The sequence below is a fragment of the Plectropomus leopardus genome, chromosome 17 (genome assembly GCF_026936395.1).
Source record: "Plectropomus leopardus strain MGB_pleo_1.0 chromosome 17, ASM2693639v1, whole genome shotgun sequence".
Taxonomy (NCBI): domain Eukaryota; kingdom Metazoa; phylum Chordata; class Actinopteri; order Perciformes; family Serranidae; genus Plectropomus; species Plectropomus leopardus.
Window position 1 is genome coordinate 33,964,411 of NC_142192.1, and position 14,626 is coordinate 33,979,036.

The 14,626-nt window shown below is 41.7% G+C and overlaps 2 protein-coding genes across 3 annotated transcripts; one reads left to right on the forward strand and one right to left on the reverse strand.

Annotated features, from left to right (window-relative positions):
• Window positions 1-1,619: 1,619 nt before the first annotated feature.
• On the forward strand, window positions 1,620-6,946 carry LOC121964689 (uncharacterized). 2 transcript variants are annotated; one of them, XM_088090644.1, is made up of 3 exons: window positions 1,620-1,807; window positions 3,042-3,810; window positions 4,927-6,946. In XM_088090644.1, the coding sequence occupies exons 1-3, from the start codon at window positions 1,741-1,743 to the stop codon at window positions 5,099-5,101; spliced, it is 1,011 nt and encodes a 336-aa protein (XP_087946770.1). In that variant the 5' UTR covers window positions 1,620-1,740; the 3' UTR covers window positions 5,102-6,946. The 2 variants fall into 2 exon arrangements, with proteins under 2 accessions (XP_087946770.1, XP_087946769.1); XM_088090643.1 differs by having other exon boundaries at window positions 3,042-6,946.
• A 2,028-nt stretch (window positions 6,947-8,974) lies between these two features.
• Window positions 8,975-13,935, reverse strand: LOC148186746 (uncharacterized). The gene is made up of 2 exons (XM_088090693.1): window positions 12,614-13,935; window positions 8,975-10,679 (listed from the first exon to the last, which is right to left on the reverse strand). Exons 1-2 carry the CDS (start codon window positions 12,777-12,779, stop codon window positions 9,595-9,597), a joined length of 1,251 nt encoding a protein of 416 aa, XP_087946819.1. The 5' UTR covers window positions 12,780-13,935; the 3' UTR covers window positions 8,975-9,594.
• Window positions 13,936-14,626: the final 691 nt, after the last annotated feature.

A 14,626-nucleotide genomic window follows, 5' to 3' on the forward strand; every position in this document is an offset into this window, starting at 1 on the left:
ATCATCACCGTGATTCAATCGTAATCACAGTGATGATATATATGATATTACTGTTATACAACAGGTCTACAAGCGTCTTTTATTTGTTAATAGTAACAAGAGACAACAGATTATGATTTATTTCTTTATTTAACGATTTTTTTTTGGCTCCGCCGACACAAATAGTTCCTCAGCCGCTGGACATGACAGCTGTTGCCTAGCAACACGTAAACACTTTCCCGCAGGCTGCCGGCTAACCTGCGTTAGCTCGGTCTGCATGTTCTGCACAGAGCAGCTGCTGAGCGTCACCAACATTTATCTTCGTGTTTTCAGTGAAATCAGAGTCTGTTAACGGACACTTTGAGATTCACACCAGTTAGTTTGATCAGACGGTTCGTCTCTGCAGCGTGTGTCCGCTCACTGCCGTGACCTCCGTCACCTCCAGTCCCGGATCAGACAGCGTGTGATTCGGTGTCTCTCAGGCTGTGGACAGTGTCAGACGAGCGTGTCCCTGTCTCACTGCACATCACTGTAACAGCTGTAACAGCTGGTTTACTCCCAGTGAACCAACGTTTACCGAAACCCGTCACAGATGCTCCTCCTGGACCTCCTCGTAACTTTTAGTAACTCCAACATGTCCAGTCAGATCAAGACACAGTGTCTGAACTTGTGCTTACAACATACTATAAACATATCCCACTTTCACTCTTACACTAATTAACGGATTTAGAACAGCTGTGAAGCGGAGTGATACTACAGAGTTAAAAGGTTAACAGTCTCAGTGATGTTGTACTGTATAACAGCACTCATGGAACGCCTCTCGACCAATCAAAGTGCTTGGTCAGAGCTAACTGCTGTATAATGAAATGTAAGCTATGAAAAAATGTATGAGGGACACATAAAAAAGGAGCTTAACTCCCCTTAAGAATGACCTAAAAGGCTGTCACACTTTACCAGTAACACACTGTCCGACCGTAACAATATGCTTTTGGCTATGCTATGATTTTGGACGACATGCTGTACTGTGACGTTTTCCCCTACATGACGTGTCAAAATACTACTAATTACTTTATATTTTTAAGTTTTAAAAAGAACCTGATTTTCTAAAATGGTGATTCCCCAATTACACCCCATAAAAATAAATATCACAACTAAAAGCTATTAATGTTTTTTAATATAGCCTAACCTTAACATTATTTACCTCAGATCGCCATGTCATTGGTCATTTTACTTTTCGCTGCAATTCACTGAAAGAGTCTTAAATATGCTGTGCCACGCCTCCAAAAGTTCATTCCAGTTAAGTTCAATTTTATTTCTGAAGCTCATTCACAAATTTGCCTCAGGGGGATTTACAGCAGACATCCCTCTGTCAGTGATGTCATAACTACAGAAATTAATATATATATATATATATATATATATATATATATATATATATATATATATATATATACATATATATAATATTCCTGAAAGGTTAAATGCTGACTAAGATGTAACGTTTAAGCTGCAACATTGTGAGGATGTTTTGTTGATGTTGAGAGGAACAAAGGAAGAACGTTTTTAGAACCAAGGTTGTACGTTTACATTTTACTGCCGACGACCACTTCCCTATTTTATTGTGAAGGCCGCCCCGGCAGTGTTAGTGTGTACTTCCGCCGGTGTGACGGTGATCTCGGTTAGCAGAGTGAACCGTTAGCTGGATCTGAATAACGGCAGAAAAACAAACCGTCAGAGTTTAGTTCAGTAACCGGAGCAGAGATGGACCCACACCGGAAACTGCTGCTGCACGAGGCTTCAAACCCGAGAAGAAGAAGAAGAAGAAGAGGTTTGTTTATTTTCTGCTAATGATGCTAAGCTAACGTTAGCTGTGATGCTACGTTAGCTCTGAAGGCACAGCAGCGGGAGCTCTTTGGAGTTCAGTAACTTGTTCGAGGTTACCCTGAAGAGTCGGGTATCGAACCGCTGCCCGTAATCCTTTTTGCACTAAATACCACTAAATTTGTGTCAAAAGGGACCCTTTGCTGCTGAAATGATTCATTTCAAATTTCTGCCAACACGACAACCAGTATTAATGTATGCTGTGAAAATATTGACTATTATTATATTTTACTGACAAACTAAATACCAAAAGTAGAAAATGACAGTAAGAAAACAGCAATTCATTATTTTTGGCCCGTAAATTTTGTCACCTACTCGCCATGCTCGAACACGGTGTGTTAGGACCAATCTATGTCAAGCACAAGTGCAATAACACGACTCTGGTTCAGATCACACCGGCGTTCCTCCAACCCCCTCACCCCCACCTCAAGGTTTCCCAAGTCCCTCACAAGATCCATAGAGTCCCTGGTCAGTACCCTTTCCAGCACCCCCCAAATACAAGAGCTGGGTACTGCAAACTGCTGTTTGGTTCAGTGCTCACACAGAGCACTCAGAGACCTCCTCTCAGCAACTCGCAGTCAGATTTTGGCGACCCTCTCGGTCCCCGGGGAGAACTTCAAAACAGTGTTGCTCAGCAGGGGGCTTTTGACTATGCCCACACAGGGTGGCAACTCCATGTCCCTCCCCTCCATGGCCCCCTGACCGAAGACCCAGCCACTAGACGCCCACTGGCAGGCTCTAACCCCGTTTTCCTAATAGTGCATCTCATCTGGGTCTTCTTAAATTCCTCTTTGTCTGGCCCCTCTCCATGGACTACTTTGTCTTGCCCTCAAACCATGACTCTTTACCTGAAACCAATGAGTCCCAGTTAGCAAAGCTACATCCGTGCTTACTGCAAAAGGACATCTTTTGAGTCATGGAGTTTCCATTACCTGCATGGAGAGCCTTAGTTAAGAATACTCAAGAGGGTTTTGTGGCTCAAAATTAAGCCAGGTGATAACTGGGGTGATTTAGAATAAAGTACAACTACCTCAGGAGTGTACTTAAGTACAGTATATCAGTAAATGTACTAAGTTACTTTCTGTCACTGGAACCATCTCACCTAAACATTATTTCATGTCACTAATAATAGATGTTAACAGAAGTTTGTTTTCTTTAACAGCTGTCTGTCTGTGTTTCAGATTTACCCTCAGATATTCAAAAAGTGATCGTTGGTGAAGAGGAGCAGGAGTGGAGCTCCAGTGTGGACCAGGAGGACCCAGAGCCCCCACACATTAAAGAGGAGCAGCAGGACCCAGAGCCCCCACACATTAAAGAGGAGCAGGAGGACCCAGAGCCCCCACACATTAAAGAGGAGCAGGAGGACCCAGAGCCCCCACACATTAAAGAGGAGCAGGAGGAGCTGTGGAGCAGTCAGGAGGGAGAGCAGCTTCAAGGTCTGGAGGAGGCTGATATCACCAAGTTCCCATTCACTCCTGTCCCTGTGAAGAGTGAAGATGATGAAGAGAAACCTCAGTCCTCACAGCTTCATCAAAGACTAACTGAACAGATGGAAACAGAAGCTGATGAAGAGGACTGTGGAGGACCAGAACCAGACAGGAACTCACATCCAGATACACATTTACAACCAGAGACTGAGGACAAGACCGGAGACTCTTCTGAACCTGAGACTGAGGACAGTGATGATTGGAGGGAGACCAGAGAACCTCAGTCAGGTTTAAACTCTCTGAAAAATGATCAAGTCAGTGAGAAACCATTCAGCTGCTCTGTCTGCAAGAAATCTTTTACACAGAATAGAACTTTACAAACACACCTGAAAACTCATACAAGAGAGAAACTTTTCAGCTGCTCCGAGTGTGGGAAAAGATTTGCACAGAAAACACATCTGAAGACCCACATGACTATTCATACAGGAGAGAAACCATTCAGCTGCTCAATTTGTGATCAAAGGTTTGTGCAAAAGACTCATCTGAAGAGACACATGACAGTTCATACAGGAGAGAAACAGTTTAATTGCTCAGTTTGTGACAAATCTTTTAGTGAAAATGGAAACCTGAAGCAACACATGAAAACGCACACGGGAGAAAAACCATTCATTTGCCCAGTGTGCAGTAAAGCCTACCGTAAAAATGGATCACTGAAACAACACATGAAAACTCATACAGGAGAGAAACCATTTAGCTGCTCAGTTTGTGATCAAAGATTTTTGTGCAAGGCATATCTAAAGAGACACATGACAATTCATTCAGGAGAGAAACCCTTTATTTGCTCAGTGTGTGGTAAAGCCTACAGTAAAAACGGAAAACTGACGCAACACATGAAAAATCATACAGGAGAGAAACCTTTCAGCTGCTCGTTCTGTGATAGAACATTTTTGTGCAAGGCTTATCTGATAAGACACACAACAGTTCATACAGGAGAAAAACCATTCAGTTGCACAGTGTGTAGTAAAGCTTTTAATGGACATGCTAATCTGAAGAGTCATATGAGAATTCACACAGGAGAGAAACCATTCAGCTGCTCATTTTGTGATCAAAGATTTTTGCAAAAGTCACATTTGAAGAGACATGTGAGAGTTCATACAGGAGAAAAACAATTTAATTGCTTAGTTTGTAGTAAAGCTTTTAGTGAAAATGGAAAACTTAAGCAACACATGAGAACTCATACAGGAGAAAAGCCGTTCACTTGCTCAGTATGTGGTAAAGGTTTCAGTGAAAGTGGAAAACTGAAGCTACACATGAAAACTCACACTGGAGAGGAACTTTTCAGCTGCTCAGTGTGTGATAAAAGATTTTTATGCAAGGCATATCTGAACAGACACATGACAATTCATTCAGGAGAGAAACCGTTCAGTTGCTCAGTGTGTGGTAAAGCTTTTAATGTACGTGGAAATCTGAAGAGTCACATGAGAATTCATACAGGAGAGAAACCATACAGCTGCTCAGTGTGTAAGAAATCTTTTACACAGAGCGGAAGTTTACAGATGCACAAGATAATCCACACAGAGGATAACCGCTTCAGGTGCAGGATTTGTGACGAAAGATTCACTTTCTATAAACTTTTCAGAGACCATCAGTGTGTCGGTCGTCAGTCTTCACAGCTTCATCAGACTGAGGAGAACAGAGAGGCAGAGCCTCCAGATAGCAGCTCAGCTAAACAGGTGAAAACAGAAGCTGATGGAGAGGACTGTGGAGGACCAGAACCAGCCAGGAACTCACATCCAGATACACATTTACAATAAAGTACTAATAATACTCATGTTCGGAGTGGGATCAACTTTTAAAGAAAGCAACCTTGATAAGAGGTGTGGTCTCGAATAGCTATAACTTAATGTTTATACTTGTCTGTCCAACAGACCCTGGAGCCTGACCGTAGTATGTCCTTGCCTGCTCCTCTGTGGAACATGATTTGGAGGTCTGCTTTGAGTTGTTCTAAATGTATGAGATTTAGACTTACACAGTGTTAGATTTTAGGTGGAGCATATATGACCCCGTCAGATGATTCAAGATGGACGACAAATACTAAGATTTATGATGCACAATCGTGGCAGCTGAGGTTCACCACTCCAACTGCTGCAGGACTGTGCAGCTGTTAAAACACTCTAGTTAGACGTTTCCTTCCTAATATCAAAGTTTTTTTTAAAGTTAATTCCCAGTTTGTCCCAGAGCTGCTGGACCTGAAAGCGGACAACAGTGGATTCACGGTCGATCACTGATGGCTGATTATCTGCTAAGAGACAAACTCTTCTAAACTGGAAGTGTAAAGTGTAAAACAGCCTGCCTCTCTTGGGATTCGTGGCTGGAGGAATCCCTGGACCTGGACAGGCAGTCTACCTGTGAGAAAACTTTGATAAGAGCCTGGTGGACCACTGGGACGCTGTCCGTCTACTCTTCAAATAGTAGCCAACTCCCGCTTTTTGAGGCTTGTATATAAGTATGTAAGAGATTTAATGTATTTTTGGGTTCTGGTTTTCATCCACAGAAGAGACTGACTGATTCCTCAGCATCATGTTGATAAAATGTTATATTTTGTAATTCTAAAATTATAATTATAATCACATTTTGTAGAGCTAACACAAATTCCTAAAAGTTTAGATTGTTATCAACAGTCTACACCAAAGGTTCCACCAACTCAAACGCGGTTGCCGACCAAGAACTCCCATCATGGCATCAGCGCTCACTGATAGCAGTGATACCCCCTGCAGGACAAAGCACCAAGAAACACTCCGAAAACTGTTCAGGAACGACCTGAGGAACTTGACAAAGAGCTGAAGGCTTTGGCCTGGCCTCCAAATCTCCTAGATCAAAAGCATCTGTGGGAAGTGCTGGTACCACATCTCACAACCCACAGGACTCAAGTATCTGCTGCCAACGCCCCAGTGCCAGACACCACAGGACACCCCCCAGAGGTCCTGTGTCCAGGCCTCAGCAGGTAACCGCTTCGTCACTTCGTCTAAAAAATACTTGATCTGGCCTCCAAATTCTCCAGATTCCAGTCTGATTGAGAGTTTGTGGAATGTACGAGTACTCCAGAGGTAACCTGATCTCACAGAGGGGCCTCCTTGAATCAGACTTGTCTCTGACCTGTTGACACATGGACACAGGACCTCTGGGGATGTCCTGGGGTGGCTGGCGCTGAGGCGTTGGTAGCAGATCCTTAGAGTCAGTATGGTTGAAGATTAGTTACCAGCATATCCCACAGATGCTGCATCAGATTGGGATTTTGGATTTTGTCAAGACCAAAAGTTCCCGAGCTGAATGTTGCACTTTAACAAGGTGATCAATGTTATTCACTTCAGCCATTTATACAAAGTTTCGATTAATCGTGACTATTTCTCCCTGAAGCTTTAATGTCCAAAAACTGATATTTGTGACAGCCCTAACAAACAGAATAAGTCCAGGTCTGATACTAATACCAATTATTAGTATCAATGAGACCGATAACCGATATTTGAGACCGATATGATTATAACAAACTCCAACACAAAACTTTGTTAAAATGCCTTTAGCAGATGTTTATGAATATATATATATATATTTTTTATGAAATCAAGTGAAAATTTTAATAAAAAATTAATTAATTGAAATAGCTCCCTGATGTTTTACAAAGCAAAAGTTCCTTCCATGCTGCATCCAAAGATAATTTCTGCTTTCAGTCAACTGTTTTTACAGTTTCTAGCTGTGGTATGTGGTGTAATTTTGGTGATTTTTTTTGGAAAAATGATTGTTTTATTTAAAAACTACCAAAACTTTTTAGAAGAAAAAAGTAAAAATAAAAAAATCACCAAATGTTTTAAAGACAAAAGGAAAGTGTTAGTTTTTTAAAATATAAAAAAAAAATCACCAGAAATGTTTTAAAGAAAAAAGTGCCAACATTTAACAAAAAAAGTCACCCAAATTTGAAATAGAAATTGAGAATTTTTTAAAGGAAATTGCCCTGGTGGCCCTGGCTGGCTCTCAGTGGTCATGTGACCTGTGTCAGGTGATCCGGCAGTGCAGGATCACAGGTGTTAGGGGGCGTGGCCTGGAGAACAAAGGACACAGAAATGTTTGCTGGTCTTCAGAGACGAAGCTCTGCAGCTTTGTATGTTTTTAGACTCATGAAATGAAAATAAATCTGTTTGCCGTCAGAGGTCAGAGGTCATCTGCAGGCTGGTTCCAGGTCCTCAGGTCTTCTCTGGTGAGTGCGAGTCTCTGCAGGCTCTGACCTGTGACTCAGTGCATGATTTGTAGTTTGTCTTCATGAGAGAAGGACGTGTGTCTCTGCTCTGTGACATGGGACTTTTCTTTTGGACAAAGAGAGAAAAACATTTGAGTTTCGTGACTGTGAAAGAATCAAAGTGGAAATGTTAAAGTCAACAAAGACGCTCTTTATCACATTTAAAGCTCTAAAATTCAGAGACTTTTAAATCCCGTCCAGAGCAGAAACATCTTTTATGACCTGCTGACATCCAAAGGTGACTGAAATGAAAGTCGACATTTGAGATTTGAGAGGAAATGTTTGTTTGTGAGGATTAATTCAACACTCAGCTTCTTTTCATATATTTATATCTGATGCAAACATTCACAGAGCAGAACTGCAAAAACACAGTTTAAAGGTCAAACAACTAACATAAAGATGAAGAAAAGTAACACAGTAACACAATAAAAATAAAAATATATTAAAAAAAACATACAGTACAATAAAATATTTAAGAATACAGTATTAAACAGTATGAAAATAAAATGTTAAAAAAAACTAACAAGATAAAAAATATTTTAAAATGCAAAAAAGAAAAAAAAACATGTCAATAAATATTTTTTTAAAAAACACAAGACAATAAAATATTTTAAAAAAGCAAAAAAGAAACAAAAAAAGTAAAATATTTCAAAAACAAACAGTATGACAGTAAAATATTAAGACGATTTTAAAAATGGTTTAAAATAGAAAAACAAAAAACCCTAAACCAACAATAATCACAACAAAACATATTTTAAAACCAAACAAAAAAGTGAAATATTTTTTAAAAAAACAAGGTAAGACGATAAAACGTTTAAAAAAGCAAAACAAAATTTGATAATAAGCCTCCATGTTGACTCAGATCTTAACAAACTGATCGCAGCAGCACACAAATGATTCTTGTGACCAAATTAAAAAAATTAAGACAATATTTATGACTTTCTCCATTTTCACAATAAAAGTGATTTGACAGTGAGCTGATAAAAAGCAGAAGAAGAAGAGGCGGAGGTGATTTAAAGGAGCAGTTCACAGAAACACAGCCGGTCTGGATCAAATAAAACGTCTCCAGAAACATCAAGTGTTTGTGTAAATAAATAAATAAATAGATGATTGTGAATATGATGCTGCTCGTGTAAAAAGATTCTCTTTAAATATTTTGATTTTTTCGGATTATGATTTGTTGGAATTCTGATATTATTCATCTTTTAGGAGCAACATTTCGACCTTTTTCCATTCAGAACATCAGAGTCTCAGTTTGTGACTCGACCTGCTCGTTTACAGTCGCGTCTGTCGGTGGTTTCAGGATCAAATCCTCAACGAGGACAAAAACCAAAATATTCTCTGCATATAAACGTCACCATTGTCGTAAGTGCAGAAAAAGAAAAAGAGTCCAAACTTTTTCCTCAGTCAATTTATTATCTGTAAATTTCACCGTTTTGATCAACGTTCATGTTAGAACTTCACCGACGTGTAAAAAATCAACATCATGAATTTATTCAACGGAAAAAAATGTAAAGAATGACGTGATGGATGAGCGGCTGCAGAATGAAGACAGTCTTTCACTGAAGAAGTGAAGGAGGTTTTACTTTCTTTATTTTTGCTGTTTTGTCACAAACTTTATGGTTAAATTCCAGACAGATGAAAAAAAAGTGGTCGAATTTCTGATGTGTTCAAAGTCTGGTAAAAATGAGAAAATCCAACGATAATTTCTGTTTTGTTTACCAGATTGATTACTTCACTTTAACAGAAATACAGATTGTTTTTCCAACTGGAGTCAGTAAATGTTTAATGTTGAATGAAATTAGCGGTAAAGTTTCTTCTCAGCCAGATTACAGACTCGGATTTTAAATGCAATATTCACAGTAAAAATGGAGAAGAACAGAGTTTTTTTCAGGAGCCAGAGTGAATCAAAAAGCATCAAAATAGAGTTTTTTCATCAAAAAGGAGGATCCCCTCAGATCCCCCTGCAGAGGTCCCAGTGTCCTCAGATCCTAGATCCGGCCCTGCTGAGCGTCTTCAGGTGCTGCTTTCACCGACACACTTGTGACTTTTGACCTGCGACTGCCACGTGAACCTTTTGTCACAAACGCTACAGCCGAACTGTTTCTGTCCCGTGTGCACTGAGAAGTGGTACGTCAGGTTCGCCTTCTGAGAAAAACTCTTATCACAGGCGGGACAGCTGTACGGTTTCTCTCCTGTGTGGACCGTCATGTGTTTCTTCAGACCGCCCTTCTGTGTGAAGCTTTTCTCGCAGTACGGGCAGCTGAACGGTTTCTCTCCTGTGTGGATCCTCATGTGATTGACCAGAGCGCTCCGCACGGCGAAGCTAGCATCGCAGAACGAGCAGCCAAAAGGTTTTTCTCCTGAGTGACACCTCATGTGACGGATCAGGTTTGGCCTCTGGGAGAATGGTTTGCCGCAAACGGAGCAGCTGTACGGTTTCTCTCCTGTGTGGAACCTCATGTGTCTCCGCAGACTGTCCTTCCGACCAAACTTTCGACCACATTCACAGCAAATAAAACACGTCTTGTTTTTGTCACATCTTTCAGGAGGAGGACAGTCTGAACCGGACTGAAGCTCTCTGGTCTCCTTCCGGTCCTCATCACTGACTTCAGCTTCAGAGGAGTCTCCGGTATGTAAATGTGTATCTGGATGTGAGTTCCTGTCTGGTTCTGGTCCTCCACAGTCCTCTCCATCAGCTTCTGTTTCCATCTGTTCAGTTAGTCTTTGATGAAGCTGTGAGGACTGAGGTTTCTCTTCATCATCTTCACTCTTCACAGGGACAGGAGTGAATGGGAACTTGGTGATATCAGCCTCCTCCAGACCTTGAAGCTGCTCTCCCTCCTGACTGCTCCACAGCTCCTCCTGCTCCTCTTTAATGTGTGGGGGCTCTGGGTCCTCCTGGTCCTCTTTAATGTGTGGGGGCTCTGGGTCCTCCTGGTCCTCTTTAATGTGTGGGGTCTCTGGGTCCTCCTGGTCCTCTTTAATGTGTGGGGGCTCTGGGTCCTCCTGGTCCTCTTCAGCTTGTGGGGGCTCTGGGTCCTCCTGGTCCACAGTGGAGGGGGGAACCTCTTCTTTAACCACCAACAGCTGCTGGACGTCTGCAGGACATAATGAAGTAAAGACTCATTATTGACTGTCAATAAATCAAACCAACAATCAGATGTAGTTTGTATTGTCAGAAACAGAGAAGAAGAGATTCCTAGAGCTTTTATTCTGAAAGGTTTCAGCTGGTGAAACACCAAAATGAAAGAATCTGCGGCTCAGAGGTAGAGGGGTCGTCCTCTAATTGAAGGGCTAGAACAAAATTTGATTTGTCTTCGATCTTGCAGTATCTTTGGAATTGAAGGATGAGTTGGAAGGATGAGCACTTTTTAAATTTACATCAAAGTCTTGTCTCCTGTTGGCTCTGAAAAGGTCAGTCCATCCAGTGCAACAGCTTGATCCGGGATGTTCGGGGTTAACCATGTCTCTGTGAAGATGTGTCTCTGATTGGTTGCTGAATGAGCTTCAATCTCATCTCATCACTTTATTCTCTTGTGACCGAACATCAGTCAGCAGAAGGTCTGGTAGAGGAGCAGCTCTCGGTCAGTTGGGTCAGCCTCGCCCTGATGCCGGCTCTCCTCCCTCTCTTCGTCTTTCGATGTGGTTTCTCCCCTCTGGTCTGACTGGCCGCTCGGTCTGTGCCGTTGGTGGGGATCCTGTCGCGGTCTGCTACATTCAGTCCAAACTCCACACAACTTTTTCCGATGTTGATCAGAGCTTCTCTGTTGTAGAAAAGTCGTGTTTCAGCAGAAGGGGCCGTGGAGTCGGAAAAAAGGAGCTACTGGCTGCCCCATCTACATGTGCCGTCGTCGTCATAGCAATCAAGAAAAAATTGCCGACTAAGAGCAGAATGTCTGCAGGACATAAACGGAAAACTAAAAAAAAAAAAAGACCAGATGGCCCGGATGTTTATAACGAACGCTTGACTCTTAAAATTTCCTCGGGAGGACCCCAAACCCCAGGTTTTATTTGTGTCCCCCTCCTCAGTGTGGAAGTGAAACCTCCGCCCTCGACTCTAATTTGCATTTAAAAAAGGTTAATTTATCAAAAATATTCAGCAGACCGCAAAACGTTTAAGATGGCCGTAATGTTGCACTTTATTTCCTGCATTGAGGAGCATTTTTACACATAACTAGATGTATTTAATTCTGTAAAAAAAAAAAACAGCCCTCTGCTACTTTCATGTGTTTATTTGGACAATAAATTATAATATTAGTCAAAAAAAACCCCCTCACAATTATTTTAAAAAAATAAAAAATTAAAGAAAAAAAAGCCCCAAAATCTTTTTTTAAGACAAAACAGTTCAATGAAAAACAAATCGCCAAAAGTTCTTGAAATCACTGAAATGTTTGAAAGAAAAAAAGCCAAAATCTCAAAAGTAAAAAAAAATCACCAAATATTTTTTAAGAAAGGGAATTGCCAAAAAAATCAACAGAAATGAAAGAAAATTTTAAAAGAAAAAAAATCCAAACACCTCAAATGAAAATTACTCATTTTTTGAAGAAACAAATCACAAACAAATCAAATCGCCAAAAATCAAAGAAACATGTCTTTAATTTTAAAATCTGCTGTAAAATAAATACCAACTCGTTGAAAGTTGTTTTCTCGTCTCCTAAAGCCAAAATAAAAGACAGAAATCCATCACCAGAACTTAAAGAATTAGCTGACGTGTCTCCACCTTTTTACACTGTCTGTAAATAATGAACAGTCCCTTACTTCTTATATTTTTATTTATATATTGTGTAATAATATAGTAGCTTAAATCACACATCTTTATGCATCGTCGTAGGTTTGAGATTAACCCGCACATATCACACTGTACGTGATCACAACTGTGTGACGTCATCGATGATCAATCAGTCATAGGTTTAGTAACGACGTCACAGGCCGGTTGTCTCGTTAGCCGCTGCTGACAGCCTGTGATTGGCTGAGCCGACGTTAGCTTATGGTGGACAGAGACTGAGGACAGAGACGGAGGACAGAGACAGACCTGCTCCTGAGTCCCGGGTCAGGACCGTCCCCAGCAGTGTCCGGTGGCGGCGGTCCATGTCCTCCTCGTACTCGGTGATTGTCCTCTCCAAGTGTCCACAGATGTCCTCCAGAGCCGCGGACAGCCGCTGTCTGATGAAGGCTTTCAGACTCCGCAGCCGGGACATGTTGGACACTCAGGACAGAGTTCAGGGGACAGATACTGCTGTCTCTTCTGCTGCTGCTGCTGTTAAACCCGCACGAGACTACTTCCGGTTCACCTTTTCAAAATAAAAGCCAGCCCGCTGCATCATAACGGAGTGCATTATGAGCAGGGACAGAGAAGGAGACAGGGGGCCCCTAGGCACAGGTCAGCAGAGGGCCCCTCCAGTTTCTTTGCATCTTTGTGTGTGTTTTATATATGTACACACACACACACACACACACACATATATATAAGCATACACATTGTGTAAATGTACTGAATTTTGTCCCCGACACTGGAGGGCAATAAAAGATTAAACTTTAATAGATGAACTTAGTTAATTGATTTATTGAAGTCTGTTGTGGTGGCGTTAGCCTACGGCTGGGCGATATGGCCTAAAAATAAAATCTCTGATTTTTTCACACCCAACCCGATTTACAATTTTAATCGATTTCCCCCCCCCCCTTCTTTATAACAAACTACAAATGACAAAGAAATTACTCAAAAAAAGCTTTGCTTTTGATTTTAGCAGTAAAAATTAAAGGCAAACTGAACTTCCCTTCTGTTAATATGAGGAACTGAATTTCCCTTTTGGGGTTAAAGTGCAAACGTATCTTTTACACTGAAGGCTGCAGTAATTTCACAAAACATATTCACACGAATTCATGTGGATCACATCTTTATCAGTGTGTGACTGCATCAGAACAGCTGTCAGAGCTTCTGCATCAGCTGCACTCGTCTGCACCAGTGACACTGAGATCAGCTCCTGCAGCTGCCAGCAGCCACCATCACTCCCAGTTACAGACCGGACCACATCAGAGCAGGGCAGCTGGGCACCAGGCCCCCAAATCACGAAATCCGCCCCTGATTACTGACAGGTCTATCAGTGCTGCTCTCAGTCTGAAAATGCTTCCAGGAATGTCGGATGCTTTTTACAGGCTGTTTGTGCGCTGACGCGGTCTCGTGCAGTGAGACACATTGTCCCCCTTGGCTTCTGTCTCTGTTTGACCACACACACACACTCTCATAGTGAGATGGATTTAATGACTGTGTGAGCGCTGATTTACACAGTCTGTATGTGCCGGAGGTCAAGGTGTACAGGAGGTGGTTATTTATACAGTATATTTCTTTCTCTCCTGTGTGAAATCTTATGCGTCTCAGCACTCCTTGTAACCAAATTCTTTACCACAGTGACAGCCAGGAAAACTGTTTGTCAGGATCGTGTCCCATCCAGACACTGCAGCAGTTTCTCCCCTGTATGGATACTCATGTGTCTCTGTAACTGTGTCCTCCAAGAAAAAAAATTCTTACAGACTGAGCAGCTGAAAGGTTTCTCTCCTGTGTGAGACCTCACGTGTTCCCGCAGATGTGTCTTATGGCCAAATGTTTTACCACACTCGGAGCAGATGAAGACTTTCTTGCCATTATTTAATCCAACATCACTTACAGGGACTTCAGTCTCAGGTACAGAAAAATCTCCAGTCTTGTCCTCAGTGTCTGGTTGTAAATGTGTATCTGGATTTGAGTTCCTGGCTGGTTCTGGTCCTCCACAGTCCTCCCCATCAACGTCTTTCTTTATATCCTCAGTCGGACTCTGGTGAAGCTGTGAGGACTGACGACTGACACACTGATGGTTTCTGAGCTGATAAAGCCAGGCAAATCCTTGGTCACAAACACTGCAGGTGAAAAGTTTCTCCCCTGTGTGACGTGTCATGTGCTGTCTCAGATGAACCTTCTGTATGAATCTTTTACCACAAACTGAGCAGCTGAATGGTTTCTCTCCTGTGTGAGTTATCGTGTGTCTCTTCAGATCTCCTCTGCGCAAAAAGC